The sequence below is a fragment of the Microtus ochrogaster genome, chromosome 10 (assembly GCF_000317375.1).
Source record: "Microtus ochrogaster isolate Prairie Vole_2 chromosome 10, MicOch1.0, whole genome shotgun sequence".
Lineage (NCBI taxonomy): Eukaryota > Metazoa > Chordata > Mammalia > Rodentia > Cricetidae > Microtus > Microtus ochrogaster.
The window spans coordinates 45459368-45477924 of NC_022016.1; the positions used below are offsets into that span (position 1 = coordinate 45459368).

Below are 18557 nucleotides of genomic sequence, written 5' to 3' on the forward strand. Positions count from 1 at the left end.
GATCAGAAAGCATTATAAACAGGCATGAAACCATCAAAGTACAAATTTAATTACTAAAATCTATTAATATTATAAATTAGGTATTAAATACATTAAGTAAACACACCAATCTTGGAACTGGATTTGAACTACTAGAGCACAAAACATCGACTGAGGTTGCAATTGACAGGCTAAGTCAGCCCAGGAGTTTCTCCATAGGGAAACTCAAGAAGCTATGCTAGATTCCTCGAGTGGGCAGGAGAGATGTGAAATGCCCAAAGGCAAGGCAAAGTTCTGCGTTCTAAAGCCAGCGCACACACTTCCTACCTGTTTTCCCGCACGATGTATGTGGTCAGCAACTGCAGCAACTGCCGGTTCTCCTGAATGATCTCCAGCTGGTCAGAATCCTTTGGGGGTGATGTTGTCATGCGGGTGAGCCAGGCCTGCAGGCGCACCGGCTCCACGCAGGCCAGCTGGGCAAGAGAGCCACAGAGATGAAGGAGGCTTGGGTTAGGGCTCTTCTCAGCTAAAATAGGATAAGAGGCTTCCGTCAGTGAAGAGGGCAGGGGCCTCTAGGAAGGGGCAAGAAGAGGAAGAAAGGTCTCAAGAGTTTCAGCACCTTTCCCAACTTTCTCTGAAGGATTCTCTACACTTGTTAGCACTGTCATGCTGTGGCTAATATCAGGCAGAAGGCCAGCACAGTATTAGCCAGACATCAAAGTTCCCATAAGAAGATTACCAAAAGCTGTCACTCACTCAGTTGGAAGAGTTTGGTGAAGAATTTCAAGACACGGTTACAGAATTTAGCAGAGAGGTCCTCATTGGCTGTGGCCATCATGATCTGCACAAGTTCCCCACTGCAAGGCATGAGGGGAAATGAGAGACCCACATTAAGACTCATATAAAAAGAACCTGCTTCTGCTTCAGTCTCATTCCCTGGGGGAAAATGGCCACTGTGATCAACCATACAAGGTGCCCATGGAATACAGGTCCTCATCAACAAACTCAAGGAGGCAGTCAGCAACCCAATTCCTCCCCAGGAGACAAACACCCAAGCAGGCCTTCTGTTCCCTGGGACATCTGAGTTGGCATAGCTGACATCTGAGTTGGTATAGCTGTCTATACCACAGCCCCCTGCTTTCAGGAGGCCTTGAACACGGAGTTAAGGGAGACAGTGCTCACCCATCAGAGAAGAACTCCTCCATGGCTTTCCGGGCCTGGCTGCTCTCCAGCTGCTTTTCCAGATACTGCAAACATTCCTCCAGGATGGACTCATCCAGCCCACTGAGGAGCAAGAACACTACTCAGAACCCTCCCAGCTGACTCTGAAGAACATAATGAATGACTAGACTTGTGGAAGCCTAGCATCAACACTGGCACATAGTAGGTATTCAATAAATGTTTAATCCAAGAACAGCAAGACCTCAATTTTATTTTACTACCTTCTTTCCTGGGAAAATAAAAATGAGAGATAAGCCAGATGTGGGTTCACATGTGTGCAATCCCAGCACTCAGAAGGCAAGAGTATCAATTTCCAGGCCAGTCTGAATTCCAGTGACAGATCTAGTCTCATAACATGAAAAGTGCAAACAAAAATCCAAAGAGGAAAGGCATCTGAAGTTAGGAGTGAGCCACAGTCAGTCCATAACTGTTCCCAGAGGAGGGAGACAGTCTGCATGAGTCATTTTTGCAGGGCTAAATCACCTTAAGTTCTTCATGTTTAAAAAAACAAAAAGAGACTAGGGAGACTCTGTATGTGAGCTATTTGTCACACAAGAATGAAGGCCAGAATTCAGATCCCCAGCACCCACACAGATCCAGGCAGGTGTTGTGGACCCATACACTGGAGGCAAAGACAGGATTCCCAGGAGTGACCTAGCTGACTAGCCAAAACTGAAACCCTGAGAATGACCAAGTAAGACTCCCAGGGTCAGCCTTGGGCCCCGCCCATATCCACATATGTGTGGAGATGCATATACAATATGCAAAAAATACACACTAGTAATGCCAGCACTTTGAAGGCTGAGGAAAGAGGAACCCAAGTTCAAAGCAACCTGGCTGCACAGCAGGAGGGGGGGGAATGAGAGAAAGGAAAGGACTTGACAAAAAACCACAGCTCCTGGTGCGGGTACAGCACATCCCCACAGCACAGCCTAGAGAGGCAGGTCAAAGACCTACTTTCTCCAGACCATCCATTTCAGACAGACAGTCACAAAACATGACTCTGGTACCTCTGTATCACACCACACCTACTCTCACTTCTTCAATACTTCCAATATGAACATCTGACATTCCATTCTCTCAACTGATTCCTAATTTATAGAGGATTTCAGCACCTCTTCACAAACGCCCAGAAGCACAGGACCACGGAGGTACCTGTCACCAGCATGGCACGGGACAGAAGTGGCACATCTCACCACCAGTTGCAGCAGCACTCTTTCAACTGCTTACCTGCTGGGATCTGCATGGTTGGCCAGAATGCTGTAACACCCGGTGATCAGCTTCTCATACACACGAGCCAGAAACTCATCAGACTCCGCAGGTCCCAAGATGCGCTCCAAGGAGTTACTGCTGATCTCAGCCACACTCTCTGTGCTCGACTCCAACAGAAGGGGTAGTAGGGTCCGGATGACCTGTGCTGGGTTCATCTCATCCGACCAGCTAGAGTCAGGGAGGCGGAAGCAAGTTAAGAAACATGTCCTAAAATGCTGCAAGGTTGGCGCAAGCCTTAGTTTAGTCTTGTCCCTCCATGATAGCTGTTTCTTTACATTTTTCTTTTTCTATTGTTTTGGGAGGCAGGGTGTGTTCCGAGACAGGGTTTTTCTGTGTAACAGCACATGCCTTTAATGCCAGCACTCAGGAGGCAGAGGCGGGCAGATCTCTGAGTTCAAGACCAGCCTAGTCAACAAAATGAGTTCCAGGACAGCTAGAGCTACACTGAGAAACACTGTCTCAAAAATCAAAACAAAGCAAAAATCATTTATTAAAACAGCAAATTAATAAGATACATTTGTGTATTAGGCATAAAAGAAACTAAAACCAGAGATAGCAATCCATCCTCGAATACTCTAGAAGAGCTGTCAGGTGACCATTGTGAAGGCAATGCAATGTATTCTCCTTTGACCAAAGTACAGGAAGACAAACTGTCCTTCTGGTAGCCTGCCCTACTCTTTGATTCTAGCAAACATGATGCAAGAATGTCACTACTGCCTCAACTGTACTATACTCTTTCAGCCACAAACAGCACCCACATCATGAACATGTTTGGGGGGAGGCGGGCTGGGCTCCAGGCTCTAGTACTCACACTATCAGATCCCCAGTCAACCTGACCAGGGAGAGGAGGGTATGCTTCAGGGAAGCCGCCAGGGGTAGACTCTGGCCACAAAGAGTCCCCAGGTGAGCAGCCTGCACAGCACTGATGTAACTCTCAGACGGGATGGTGTCATTGGCAAATGCATTGCGCTGAAAGAAGAGAATTAGGAGTAATAAAAGGATTGTCTACCCTGCACAAAATTCACTGGCAGATTTACAAAAAGCCAAAGCAAAACAAAACAAAATCTACCATAAGCTAAGGCCTCACTAGGTTTGCAAACAGTGTTCTTCCTGAGGATGCTGGGCAGAGGGGAGGAGGCAGTTAAATTTTATTTAGAACAAGGTCAATAGTTAAACAGAGCAAACACCCAGTACTCCCTCCAACTGATCTGAGCACGGAACAGTAAAACTCCTGCTTGTCTGGAACAACTAGGGAGGATCTGGACTTTGCAAGGTTGCAAGGCATCTCATCTCCATTACAAGGACAGTAACTGCCCTAAGTCCACAGTTTCAAAACCAAAAGAGGAAGATGAGTCATCCCTTGCTCCTCCACAGACGTTAAAGAAAAGAATAACTGTCCACAGAGGTAGTCTGAGTGGCACAGACACAATGAGAACGCCAATAGCACTCAACAGCCCAGAAAGCCTAAGATCTGCGGCATCAACTTGCTGTGGACCACTCTTTGTACACTGTAAATATGTGTTGCCCTCATTGTTAATAAAAGCTGAGTGGCCGATAGCTAAGCAGGATTTTCAGGGCACAGAGAATGATGGGAAGAAGGGAAGAGTCTTGGGAGTCACGAGCAGAAGCAGAGGGAAGCAAGATGAACACACAGTGTTGAAAGAAGGTATTGCCACATGGCAAAGAATAGGTAAGAAATTTAAAATTTAAGCGATAGCTAGTAACAAGCCTGAGCTATGGGACAAACTTTTACAATAATAAGTCTCTGAATGGTTATTTGGGAGCAGCCACTGAGACAACTCGGCCTTCATCATCTCACTGCAGAGATCAGCACCTGACACAGGCAAGAAAACAGTCACCACTGAGAACTCGTGCAACACAACATGTGACAACACATCACACTTAAGCAGGATTAACAGGTGGTGCAGCCATGGCTCAGAGAAACACAGTGGTCTGTGTTGTGGTAACATGGATTGCTAGGGAAAGGGGTCACATGAGAACATCTGGGAAATCACACTACGGATTTACTATAGGAAAGTGTATTATCATGAGATCATTTCCCAGTAGCCAACTAAAGAATAAGGACACACAGAGTGGCTTAGTGCTTTGAATAAGCCCTGGAACCCAGAGGGACTCACCCAGGATCCAATGTTGGGAAACTCATTAGTGTTGATATTATTCCAGGACTCACAGACAGTCTGCACTGATGACGGTAAATTCTGCACCAACGTTGGACCTGGAGGTGACAGTATGGATGAGCAATCTGAGCAATCATCACAAGAAAGAAGGAATGATGGAGCATTTAAAGCAGCCCCCCCCCCGTCAGAACCATTCTGTACTACGCCCAAGAACCAGTTAATTACTCTGAAGCTAACAATTGCAATGATAAGGCTTTCATTTCCCATCAGCCACTTTCTAATCTCAAGGGTAAAGATGACAACTGAAAACAAAGGAGGGGATGCATTTCAGCAAGTCAGGCTCCAATCACCATCAAATCTGCCCACCCACATCCCCATTCTCAGAGTAAGTACTGCTTTGAAGTCCCCCCCCCCAAAAAAAATCCTGAGGGCAGGGATCATGAAGCCACATGAACAACATTCATTGAAGCAGTACTAAGTAAGACTCCAAAAAATTAAGAGTATTTAAATGTGACACTGAGGACACACAGACAGTTGTAAACTGTAAAGGGGAATGTCTGAGCTGAACTCCAATTCTGCTCAAGAACTCAGATTTTCTGCCCTATTTTTTTGCCAGATCATTCCTAGGGCAGTGAGAGACTGTAGGCCTGATGCAGTCGTCAGTTCCTGTTACTAAACTCTGAAAGTCAAAGAACGCCACGGAGGAGCACAGTAAAAGCAAGAAGCCTGGTTTAAGATTTTGGCTTCACTCTTTGCATAAGAGTCATGACAAATGAAGCTCTCCTAAACCTCAGTTTCCCTGTAAGTAAACTGGAGAAACTTAACTTCACAGAGTTATTGGGAAGGTGCAATCAGATACACCTAGGGAAATGGCTGACACTCAAGGTGGCTCCAGTTAAGTGGTAAAGGCCAGCAAAGCACGTGCTCACTTACCTAGTGTGTTTGCCTTGCACCTGCTAGAGCCGATAGCCAAAACAGCTGCAAAGCCGTGCAGCTTCTCCTGGGAGGGCTTCTCAGCGGATCCCTCTTCGTTAAGGTTCTGGAGCAAATAGGCTCTGAAGGGAAAAGAGGAAGAAGAGGGTGGGGGAACTGAGTCCTGCCATGCTCAGAAGAAACTAACCTTAAAGCTCAGGAACCAGCATCTCTGTTCCCAGTCTATTCAAAGACAGGTGACAGTGCCAGCCCCTCCATGGGCAAAGGGCAAGAGCTTCCCAAAGAACAGTCCACCCTCAGACAAGTTCCCAAAATACAATTCCATGACAAGCAAATCTGAAGGGCACTGAACACTCACTCCTATCCTCCAACAACCTATACATACATATATGTGCACACGCGAACACACACACACACACATATACATACTCTGAGGATATATTTTAAAAAATAAGTCAAGTGGTGGTGGTTCACACCTTTTAAGCCTAGCACTCAGGAGGCAGAGACAGGTGGATCTCTTGGAGTTCAAGGCCAGCTTAATCTACAAGTGAGCTCCAGGACAACCAGGACTACACAAAGAAACCTTGTCTTGAAAAACCAAATCAATAAAAGTAACAAAAACAGCAACAAAAAAACAAAACCTGTTCAGCTTTAATTTACCTAAAATTTCCCAGTTTATTTGCCAGGGAAAATCCACCAGCAGCTCAGTTTTGGAAGCACTGGCCCAGGAGGCGGAGCAAAGCCTAGGTTCTGCAAAGAGCAGGCCCATCCACGCTTTGCAGTGTCTCATGTAGCTGAGTCAATTATTTGTGTATCTGCCTCCTAAGAGCTAGGATTGCAGGCATGGGCTACCATGCCTGACTGTTCCCTCTTTTCACTCTCAGTACTGAGGACAGAATCTCCCAGTTCCAATTTAAGAAAAACTAGAAGTCTCAATTTGTGAGCGATCTCCACTTTGTATATATTGAAAAAGAATTTTAAACCTTTTAAATGTCATTTGCTGAGCAAATTCTATAGGACATGTAGTTTGCAAGGTTTGCTGAAGAAAGAGAAAGGTTTTGAAATACCCTCCAACCCATTTAGTAATATTTGTCTCTCAGCCTCTCAGGCCTCTAAGTCCAGCAACAGGAGGCTAAGACAGGAAGACTGCCACAAGGTCGGGAATAAACAACACAGTGAGACAATTTCAAAACAGAGTTAGTAATTGCTCCTACATCTGGTACAGTAAATTGGAAGCCCTGGGAGTGCTTCATTTGCACTGAGAACTGGTATGGTGGCACTCAGAAAAACTCCTATTCTCTGCAGCTTAGAAGTCCTTCATGGAATTATAAAAATTCAACATCCTGTGACTTTGCCTCTTGGTCACCCCTTTACACTCTGTATTACAGGGAAAACGCAAAGCTGGCACACAAGGAGGGGTACAAGCCGAGACCCCAAGGATCTCTCAGAGTGAGTGTGAGTCTCCATACCTAGTGAACGAGGCATAGGTGTCAATGAGTTGCAGTGTAGCTGGAAGGAGGTTCTTGGTGATCTCAGATGACTTATGAGGGTCAGTCTCTGCAGCCATCTTAGAAAAGTGCTCATCCAGAGAGACCTGGACCTTTGAGATAGCTGCATCCAGGGTGTAGATGGACTGCAGACTAGGGATCTCATGCAACTGCAGGACGGTGGTGCAGTCAATGGAGCAGAATGACGAGATCTTTAAAAAGACCCAGGATATTAATTAGCTATAGCAAAACGAAAGACTATAACAGAGTCTAGTTCTTCGTTAGGGTTAGAATAATAGCACACCTGTCGGGCGAAGTACTCTTCCACAATCTCAACGTCGTACTTCACTGAGCTACACTTGGTGGAGGTCAGTTCTATGACAGAGCCAGCATGCTCGGGCTTCATGCCCTGTTTGATAAGGTGATCCTATTTGGACAACAAGAAAGAGTGTTTAGGAAAATAACCTGGAAATCCAAAAGCTTTCATTAACTTCACAAGTCCCCACAGTGTGAAGCAAGTAGCCTGTGGAACTCCCTCACAGCACTGAGCTCCCTGTGGTACCTTTATCCAGCTGACATAGGAGCTGATCCGGAGGCGAGATGACCATCGCAGAGTGTGTAAGATGTCACATTCACTCATCTCAGGTAAGTTCGTGGCCAGCTGGTTCATGTAAGTCTTTGAAGGTGGCAAAATTCCCAAGATCCTCCAGAGTATCAAGAAGTAATACTGCAGGGCGCAGGCCTCCTGAGGAGGTGAACAAAGCAGTGGAAGCATTGTGACATGCTCAAGATCTCCCTAACAGAACAACTGTTAGAAAAGATAGTCTTTCAATCAGACTGTGTGCCATTGTGAACTGAGAGGCCCCTGAGGTTCCAAAAGATAGCCTTTCAAACAGAACTGTGTGCCATTGTGAACTGAGAGGGCCCTGAGCATCTCAGCACACAGAACTGCCTAGTGTGAACTGGGCCCTCAGAGCATCTCAGCACACAGAACTGGGTGCCCAGTGTGAACTGAGATGCCTCAGAGCATTACACCAAACAGGCAGATACACTATGACAGTATGCTCTGTTCTCTACACTGAGAAGCTACGAGGATACTCTCCAACAGCCCTGGCACCCCTACTTTATCATCTAACCAAGGGAGAGGACAGGAGCTGGGCAGGGCTGCAATCAGACAGCCCTTTAATAAACAGCGTGGAACTGTGCAGACCTGTTTTAAGGCGTCTAGAAACCCACATGCACTAACAGGCATAAAAGCTCATGTGTTAGCCTTCTAACATGACACAACACCCAGCCATTAACATGTAGGCAGTCACCAAGCCTCAGTTACATTCCACTCAACATTAACCAAAACATAAAATTACAGCTGACAGAACCATGCAAACTTCGTAGAAATGCTACAGAAACAGTCAGTTTTGCAAACAAATGACGAATAATAGCTTAGGCCCAGAAAGGAGCTTCAGGCCAAAATGATGGATCATCACACGCAGACCCCCCCCCAGTGTCCACAGTCTTACCAGGGCAGTCACATTCTTATTCTCCTTTCTCCTGACCGTATCAAACTGAGAGCCAGCTGCAAGCAGGGCTGTCAGTGAGCTGTAAAGTTCATCGTACTTGACAAGCTTGGAGAAAAGAACTTCACATGCCTAAGACCAAGACAGAGACCAAGAAAGACCAAAACAATTTAGGTCTAGTGTTGTTGCACACCTTTGATTCCAGCACTCAGGGAGATGAGGTAGAGGGATCTCTGAGTTCCAGGCCAGTGGGATGAAGAGGGAGACCCTGCAGCGGGGGAGGGGGACGGGGGGGACGGACACGGGACGCAAACACTTTTTTCTTCATTTTCTCCTCCTGGCCTCACATGATCACTTAGTCTCCCGGCTGTAAAAACATCCAATCAACTTATTCTTAATTGGTTTCTCCTTGCAGCAGACTACCAGTCTGGGCCTCACACTTAAGTTTGTATATTGATACAAGCAAACAGATGCAGGCTTTAGAATGACAGAGCAAGGTAACCATTTTGTTGAATGATTTGTTAAATTTCTGAAGTTTTCCTTTAAGACAGTCAAATGCTGACACGTGTGTGTGTGTGTGTGTGTGTGTGTGTGTGTGTGTGTGTGTGTGTGTGTGTTAAAGAGCACTCAGTGTGGGGGAGTGGAAAGCATCTGACCCACAGGTAAAAATGGCTTTAAAATTCTTGAGCAGGGTGGGGCGGGGCGGGGCGGGGCGGGGCACGCCAGACCTTATAACCCCAGCTACTTAGAAAGCTGAGTCAGGATGATTGCTTGACCTCCCTCGGGCTTTCAAAGTTAGTTTAAGAGCATAAGAAAAGACCCTAACTCTTTTTCTGCCTCCCGAGTGCTGGGATTACAGGCGTGCGCCACCATCAAGACCCTAACTCTTTAAAAAGAGGATGAGGAAGAAAAGAAAAAAGGCAGAAAAAGGAAAAGAAAAAAAATCCAGAGAATAAGAAGAAATAAAGAAAAGAAAAAAGAAAATTCCAGAAGAAGGAATAAGAAAGAAAGAAAAGAAGAATAAAAGAAAATTCCCAGGGCTGGAGAGATGGCTCAGTGGTTAAGAGCATTGCCTGCTCTTCCAAAGGTCCTGAGTTCAATTCCCAGCAACCACATGGTGGCTCACAACCATCTGTAATAAGGTCTGGTGCCCTCTTCTGGACTATTGTATACATAATAAATAAATATTTAAAAAAAAAAAAAGAAAATTCCCAGTACCATAGAATCAAGTCGGTGCATATCCTCCTCAGAAGCCTCTGGGGACAGGACGCAGTAGAACCTGGGTTGTGGGACTGCATCTGGAAAATGATGAACTTGTTAATCAAGTGTGAAGCATATGAAAGTCAATTTCTACAATTTTCCTGAACTGGCAGATGATGGACCACCCTCAATGGGGAGACTGAGGCCCAGGGCCACAGCAACTCCAGGAGTCACTGAGCTACAGATTCAGTGCCACCAACAAGGACCAGAAGTCATCACCCTCTTGCTGACAATCTTATTTCTGACCTGATGAAAAATGTTTGGACCAGTTTTCTTCTACTTCCTTGAACCCATGATACAGAGGAGTGTTGGCCCGGCGGCTGCTGCTGTCTTGGGATCCACTTGCCCACCCAAACGGGGGACTCAGCAGGTTGTGCTGCACCTTTGAAATACAACAGACATTCGAGTAAAGGATGTAGTCACTACCTGCTTTTCACACCAAGGACAAAAACAGATCTAGTTATACCAAAACTTGTTAGCATCAAATGAAAATGAAAATTGGAAGATTTTTCTATGATTTCTTTTGGAAAGTAATTTCTGATAATGCATCGTGGGGAAGACTGCTCCAGAAATTAATTTGAAAACTGCCGAGCATAGAATCTCTGACCCACCGTCTCATCCTCTTTGGTGTTGTCAAAAAAGGCTACAACTACAGCATCTACTGTGAGACCCTTCCCCAGACACTAACACACATGTGGAGCCAAAGTCGAGGGCATTGTAGCCACACAAGCAAGTAGGTTGGTTGAGAAAGAACAGTCATGAGTGAACAAGAGGACACCCACTCATTAACAAACCCATCAAGTAGCCTCCAGTTATCATGTCAGGCTAAACAGCAAGTCTAAACCTAAAGAAGTAGCTATCCCTACCCCATAAAGCCTTCAGAGCCACAAATAAAACCTTACTGCCTGCAAAGAATGGAGCTCTGGGCTGGAGATGGCTCAGAGGTTAAGAGCACTGACTGCTCTTCCAGAGGTCCTGAGTTCAATTCCCAGCAACCACATGGTGGCTCACAGCCATCTGTAATGAGATCTGGTGCCCTCTTCTGGCCAGCAAGCATACACACAGACAGAACACTGTATACATAATAAATAAATAAATTGTAAAAAAAAAAAAAGAATGGAGCTCTCAGAAGGAGAGAGAGGAGATGGTACAGGTCTTCACCTGCTCAAACAGATACACAGGGGCTTTGGAGTACTGATGAAGCAGGTAGTCGAAGATCAAAAGGAGGCGCGCCAGGGTTAAAGGCACGGAGCGCATCTGAACCTCCATGTTCACACTCAGCTCCTGGATGCTCTGCACCAACATGGTGAAGATGGTCCTGCGGCCCTTCTCAGAGAAGCTGTGGAAGATGAGGAGCAGCAGCTGCAGGTGCTCTACATTCAGGTCCTCTGTCTCACTGGGCATCACCCCCTGCAGTGCACTCTGCTTCATTGTAGACAAAAACCTGGCACAAAAAAAGGGGGAGCATGTCTGGTGGAGAAAACGCAGAAAAGCCCCAAGATTACAGCACCCAGTGCTGGAAGGAGAACAAATTAAAGAAGAGAAAAGCTGGTGCAGAGAAGCCAAACAGTCAGATGTGGGACCAACAAGGTGGCTCACCACCACAACTGCCACCCCTTGTTCCCACCCCAGGTCTCACATGGTAAGAGAGAACCAACTCCACAAGTTGACCTCTGACCTCTCCAAGAATGATGTGGCACATGGGACTGACTGCCATGTATGCACAAGCGCACACCTACAGAGTTCTAAGCCAGGCAGGAGGAGGGGTGGCAGAAGGGGAGTGGGGAAGAGAATATTATACTATTTGGGAACTTGTCAGAAGAGCCTTTAATAATAAAAAAAAAAAAAAAAAAAAAAGGAATGAGCACAGTCCATTGTCTGCATGTTCTTTGGCTTTTAGGAAAGAGATCTGTACTTTAATATGGGTGCCCTTCCTTCATCCCAGCTCCCAGAATGCCATAAAGAACACAGTGAGCCTCTGGCATTCAAAGAGGGCTATGATCTTGCAAATCCAACATTACAGCTATTTGATCCTGGGCTAGGGGATAGAAGAGCAAAGCCTTTTAGGAAACCAACAGCTTTGAAGCCTAACCATGAGAACAAAAAAAAAACAAAAAAAAAAATGGCAAAAAAACAGGTCTATCTGAGGAGGATTTGGGTGATTAAGCTGAGCTTCCCCCAAGGAAACAAGTTCTTTAAAATGTATCCAAAACTGCAGCAGCCACTCTAAATACGCTTGTGTGGGAAGCACCTGAGGCCTTTCTCCTTCAGGACACTGGTCATCTTTGGAATCCAGGCTCTGAATGGCAATTGTAACCAAATCTCCCATGGCTATTGGAAGTGTCTTTTCTCAGACCACACTGTTTAACAGAACATCCTCCACACTCCCCATCACTTCTCCACCTCCTATACAGAGAGAGAGCAGCTTCTCCCAGTCAGACTGCCAACCAACCAGTGAAACCCCTGTACACAGCACTCAATCACCCTCAGACCTTCTGTTACAGTCTTACCTGTCCCACACTTTCAGGCATTCTGGGACATCAGGGTCACCTTGTGCTCCAGCTTTATGTTGCCAGATAAGCAGGAGACGAGAGAGCACAGAGAGGCCTTGGGGGTGAATGTACAGGGGCCAAGGGCCCTCGGAGAAAGGAGCAACTCCTAGCTGCTGTAGTAGTGTATTCTGGAAAAAAGAGAGACACGGAACAAGTCAAAAGGTTGTTCATTCACCAAAGCTCCTTTTATGAATAATGAATAACAAAAGGACTTGTCAGTATAAGGCTAAAAGAAATCTGGAGAGGGGGCTGGAGAGATGGCTCAGCAGTTAAGAGCATTGCCTGCTCTTCCAAAGGTCCTGAGTTCAATTCCCAGCAACCACATGGTGGCTCACAACCATCTGTAATGAGGTCTGGTGCCCTCTTCTGGCCTTCAGGCATACACACAGACAGAATATTGTATACATACAAATAAATATTATAAAAAAAGAAATCTGGAGAAAAATTATGTTGTCTACCAAATGAGAAAAACAGGATAAACCCCAATCACAACTGCAGTTTAATTAGTGTCTACGCAGGCTTTGGAAAGGACAAGTGCTTGGAGAGAGTGGAATCAAAGCAGTTTTCAAAATGGCTGGAAAGGGAGAGTTGGTGCCTTTAGAAGAAACTCAGCACAGTCAGAGCAGGGTGGACTGGGTTTGTTTGTTTTCTTTTGTTTGTTTTTAAACAGCATCTCTCTGGGTAGCCCTGGCTGGCCCTAAACTCACAGAAACCCACCTCCTGAGTGCTGGAATTAAAGGCATGTGCCAGCACACCTGGCTAAGTGGACTTCATTTAAGCTAGTTACCTCAGACAAGTAACATCCACGGGGTTGACAACTTGTGTTAAGTAGAAAAATGCTGACTGTGAGAACCCAGTGTGTGTTACTCAATAGGGCCATCTGTTGGGAGGCCCTGCTGGTCATCAGTTACAGTCTGCCATGGCCTGGAGGCTCTCCCAGAATTTGCAACATGGAGGACCCATCCCCAGCAAGACTTCTTGCTTTCTATCTGCCCTTATTTGGAGAAGGTCTCTAGGCCTGGAGGCCTGACCTTATCTGAAAGCTGTCCCTAAGCCTGGCCTGACTTATCCCTAGTGTGACCCTTGGCAAAGTTCCCTGATAGAGTACCCCGACCTCCCTTTCCATAAGTAACTAGGACTTGTACTAAGGACTTTATGATAGAAGCATGCTGTTTAATGCAAATTAGGTGATGCCCACCATTGTCCCCTGCCTTTATATCCCACTCTCATTCTGGAACAGAATGGAGCTGGAACACTGTCTCCCCAGAGAGTTATCTCAGTGGACTCACAAGCCATTCAGCCCTGCTCACTCCCTCACTCCTTCTACTCCCTTCCTTTTGGTGGACCAGAAGCCCATGATCCCTGAGAAAGAAGAACTACAGCTGTCCTTGCTTCCAGCTGAGTACTGTTCCCAAGGAACTAAGCGTGCACACAGTGAGCAGGTGCCATCGGAACACAACCCAGATGGCTCATTTGCCATACGGCTGTGAAAGGCACAAATCATGCTAGAAGAAATTACTTTTTCTTTTTTTCTTTCTTTTTTTCCCTTTTTTCTGTTTTTTCGAGACACAGTTTCACTGTGTAGCCCTGGCTATCCTGGAAATTACTCTGTAAACCAGGTTAGGCTTGAACTCAGAGATCCACCTGCCTCTGCCTCCTGAGTACTGGGATTAAAATGTATGAACCACTACCATCTGACAACTAGAAGAAATTTCTGACAAACTAAATTCTATCTTTCAAGATCCCTAATAACACAACTCCTTGGAATTCAGCATCAATCCAACACCATGGATCTCAAGGGCTGTTTCAAGTACCAGGCAGTTACTCCAGGCCAAGCACTGCACTAACAGCAATGCATACACTTCCTAGTGACAGACAGGGATGAAAAGAGGTTGGGAATTCCCTGTGTCATGATGTCACAAGTCTGCACACACACATTAGCAGTTCCCTCTCAAATGCTGAGGGCAACATCACTACAAGAGGCCTAGGGACTCCAGTCCAGAGAAAAGTATTTCGTCTCTGTTCTCTAGACGAGTTAGGTAAAGCAAGGTTATGAACACTGAAGCTTCCCTAAACAAACTCCACCTGGGGGAAAGAGCTGAGCACTGTGAAGGACCAGCTTCAGACAGTATAGGAAGTTGCCACAGAGGCCACACTCTTAATAATTCACTCAACTCTCTTTTCCTTCCTGCCAAAATATTTCCCTTAACAATAGGCAGGTATTAACACATTTCATAACCATCTTCTTAAACTACAGAAGAAAACTTTAGAGATTCTGCCAACAGTTTGGGATTCCGAGAATTTAACTTTTTCCAATAGCTTGCAAGATTTATCCCTTTGGGAAAAATTGACAAGCCCCTAAAATATATCTGCTGAAATCACTTTTGTTTGGATTTTTTGAGATTAAAGTTTCATTATGTTGCCAGGGATAGCCTTGGATTTGCAATCCTCTTGCCTCAGCCTTCTGAGCAATAGGTACTGAAATAATTAACAGTAAAAGAAAAACTTTCAGAATAGTTTCCGGTCAAATGTGGAGATCACTGAATAAAGGCACTGGGAAGGGTATCCAAAAGAAATGATCCTTTTGTCTGGTGCTAGAATCAAAGTCAGGGCCTGCATGACCAGGCACATGCTGTACCACTGAGCTGCACCGCTGAGCTGCACAGCTGACCCAGGATACACACTTTAGAGAAAAATTATTCCCAGGAATCCACAGGATAACCCCAGCTAAGACCCTAAGCAATAGTAGAGAAGGTGTCCGACCTGGCTTTGCCCTGTAGTCAGACTGATGACTATGTTAAACATCACCATAGAACCTTCATCCAGCAACTGATGGAAACAGGGCAAAGACCCACAGTGCAGCACCAGGCTGAGCTCCCAAAGTTCAGTCGAAGAGTGGGAGGAGTGATATGAGCAAAGAGGTCAAGACCATGATGGGGACACCCACTGAGCTTACCTGGACTAATGGGAGCTTAACCAACTCTGGCTGGACAGGGAAGAAACCAGTATAGGACCAAACTAGACCTTCTGAACATAGGTGACAGTTGTATGGCTGGGGCAGACTGCAGGGGCCACCGGCAGTGGCACCAAGATTTGTCCCTACTGCTTGTACAAATTTTTTTTTTGGAACCCCTTCTCTTTGGATGAATACCTTGTTCAGTCTAGATATAGTAGGAGGGCCTTGATCCTTCCTCAAAGCAATGTGCCTTACCCTCTCTGAGGAGTACATGGGCGGGGGGGGGGGATATGGCAGGGGAGGGAAGATGGAGGGGATGGGAGGAAGAGAGGGAGTGGGATTGGTATGCAAAATTTAAAGGGATAGCTTGTTTTCTTTTCCTGTTTTTTTTTTGGGGGGGTTGTTTTGTTTTGTTTTCTGTAATTTTGGAGCCTCTCCTGGAGCTAGCTCTTGTAGAACGAGCTGGCCTTGAACTCACAGAGATTCGCCTGCCACTGCCTCCCAGTACTGAGATTAAATGCATGCGCCACCACTGCCCAGCTTTTTTTTTTTTTTTGCTGTTTTTTTAATTAAAAATTTCCACCTCCTCCCATTTCCCTCTCCCTCCCCCCACTCCCACTCTCCCTCCAGTCCAAAGAGCCAGCTTTTCTTTTAAAAAATAAAATAAAAAATAAAGACAACTAAGTTATTATTAAAATATGATATTGCCAAATGTGAGAGAAGGATGTGCATCCGCACGATCTGACTCCTTGTGTGGGAGTGAGAACTGCAGGTCCCGTGCAGTGTGGCCTGATGTGCTGACTCTCACAGTGACAGCCCCAAGAGACCCACACTCCTCCACCCACAACAGGGAATATGATAAGAAAGATCACAGCAACACTTGGAATGCAATAAGCCTGGACACAAATCAAATGAACTTCAGTGGAAACAGATGCATCAAGCGGTACAGCGTAAACCTGATAGGTAGCACACGGCATGTAAATAAGGGCTACAGCAATCCTCACTGTAATGTGAAACTAAAGAAATGAGGACCTTGAGACTTAGGGTTCAAACCACCACCCATTTCAGTAGGGAGGGACTCATGCAGTTACATGTTCGTGAAGGTCTTGAACTCAGTTTGGGTGAAAGGTTTGTAAGGGAGAGCAAACATGTTTCCTGTGACCTAATGGCCGCTTTAAAGTGCCTTTGACTAAAATGAAAAACACCAATGATAGCCTTTGCTGGAGAGGGTGTGGAGAAAGGGGTACACTCATCCATTGCTGGTGGGAATGCAAACTCGTGCAACCACTTTGGAAAGCAGTGTGGCGGTTCCTCAGGAAATTCGGGATCAACCTACCCCTGGACCCAGCAATACCACTCTTGGGAATATACCCAAGAGAGGCCCTATCATACAACAAAAGTATATGCTCAACTATGTTCATAGCAGCATTGTTTGTAATAGCCAGAACCTGGAAACAACCTAGATGCCCTTCAATGGAAGAATGGATGAAGAAAGTATGGAATATATACATATTAGAGTATTACTCAGCAGTAAAAACAAGGAATTCTTGAAGTTTGCGTACAAATGGATGGAAATAGAAAACACTATCCTGAGTGAGGTAAGCCAGACCCAAAAAGAGGAACATGGGATGTACTCACTAATATTTGGTTTCTAGCCATAAATAAAGGACAGTGAGCTTATAATTCGCGATCCTAGAGAAGCTAAATTAGAAGGTGAATCCAAAGACAAACATATAGGCATCCTCCTGAATATTAACCTTCATCAGGCAATGAAAGGAGACAGAGACCCACATCGGAGCACCGGACAGAAATCTCAAGGTCCAAATCAGGAGCAGAAGGAGGGGGAGCATGAGCAAGGAACTCAGGACCGCGAGGGGTACACCCACACACTGAGACAATGGGGATGATCTTTCGGGAATTCACCAAGACCAGCTAGCCTGGGTCTGAAAAAGCATGGGATAAAACCGGACTTACATAGCGGACAATGAGGACTACTGGGAACTCAAGAACAATGGCAATGGGTTTTTGATCCTACTGCACATACTGGCTTTGGGGGAGCCTAGGCACTTTGGATGCTCAACTTACTAAACCTGGATGGAGGTGGGTGGTCCTTGGACTTCCCACAGGTCAGGGAACCCTGATTGCTCTTCAAGCTGATGAGGGAGAGGGACTTGATCGGGGGAGGGGGAGGGAAATGGGAGGCGGTGGCGGGGAGGAGGCAGAAATCCTTAATAAATAAATAAATTTAAAAAAAATAAATAAATAAAGTGCCTTTGACTTTATATTCCCCATCAGACCGGTGAGCATCTGCCACTCTTACTTTGTAAACAACTTTTGGTGAGTTCTGTCTACTGGTCTACTATGAGAAGTACTGGGAGCTTGTTCAGTTGTTTGCTTCCTTTCTTTAAACTTCATGACATGGGGAAAAGAATATCTTTTTCTTCCAGAGATCCTAACCATTGCACAGGGGCACACAGAACACCCAAGCAAAACTCTGCCCAGCAGAGAGTAAGAACAAAGCATCCTCCAATGATGAGAGCCACCATGTCACAGAGAAGGTGTGAGGCGTTCCTGCCTAGGCAGCCACAGTAGACACCAACCTGCAAGTTCGGGGACTGTAGGTCAGAAGTTACCAGGGAGTGGTTGAAGTGATAGAGAGCAGCAGCGAAGTCCTCATCTGATGACCCTTAGGACAAAGGGATACAGTTACTCAGGAATTTGGAGCCATAAGTGCCCTACAAAAACACCCAGCCTCTCCACTGACCCTTGAGTCCATCTTTGTCCACCTCCTTAATGATGCTTGCCAGGGTGGCCATATGGTGCTCTGAAAGAGACACACTCAGATAGTTCCGGATGAAATTGTTCCGAGAGTTCAGCATGGAAGATGTGATAAAGTTCAGAATGTTGGAAGCCAGACCTAAGAACTAAAAGGAACAGAAAACAATTCGGTTCAGGGTCATGTGATACAAACTTCAATCAACCTTAAAGTCAAGCTAGTATTTATACAAGCCCAGAAACCCCCATGCCAAAAATGAAGTCTATCACTTAATTCTTACAGTAGAACTATATACACAATGAAAACCACCTGCACAGAATGGTCACCCACTTGATGGAGACCTCAGAAAACACCTGTTTTCTGAGCTAGCCCACTAGTTCCCCTTTGTCCTCCAGAGCCCACCCCTGTCCAACTCAAGACATTACCAATAACATACTGGAGACTGACCCCTATATACATCAATGATTAT

The 18557-nt window shown here is 45.7% G+C and overlaps 1 protein-coding gene across 1 annotated transcript in view; it reads right to left on the reverse strand.

The window, feature by feature from the left end:
• Ubr4 (ubiquitin protein ligase E3 component n-recognin 4) overlaps nucleotides 1-18557 on the reverse strand; it is a 116225-nt gene that overhangs the window by 76484 nt on the left and 21184 nt on the right. The window contains exons 16-32 of the mRNA XM_026782272.1: nucleotides 18077-18236; nucleotides 17913-17998; nucleotides 12315-12484; nucleotides 10966-11248; nucleotides 10051-10186; nucleotides 9763-9842; nucleotides 8548-8676; nucleotides 7593-7775; nucleotides 7335-7457; nucleotides 7013-7242; nucleotides 5544-5665; nucleotides 4611-4708; nucleotides 3284-3441; nucleotides 2431-2640; nucleotides 1162-1263; nucleotides 736-836; nucleotides 307-505 (exon numbers count right to left, since the gene is read on the reverse strand). Coding sequence (XP_026638073.1) covers nucleotides 307-505; nucleotides 736-836; nucleotides 1162-1263; nucleotides 2431-2640; nucleotides 3284-3441; nucleotides 4611-4708; nucleotides 5544-5665; nucleotides 7013-7242; nucleotides 7335-7457; nucleotides 7593-7775; nucleotides 8548-8676; nucleotides 9763-9842; nucleotides 10051-10186; nucleotides 10966-11248; nucleotides 12315-12484; nucleotides 17913-17998; nucleotides 18077-18236 — 2570 coding nt within the window. The remainder of the gene's footprint in view (nucleotides 1-306; nucleotides 506-735; nucleotides 837-1161; nucleotides 1264-2430; nucleotides 2641-3283; nucleotides 3442-4610; nucleotides 4709-5543; nucleotides 5666-7012; nucleotides 7243-7334; nucleotides 7458-7592; nucleotides 7776-8547; nucleotides 8677-9762; nucleotides 9843-10050; nucleotides 10187-10965; nucleotides 11249-12314; nucleotides 12485-17912; nucleotides 17999-18076; nucleotides 18237-18557) is intronic.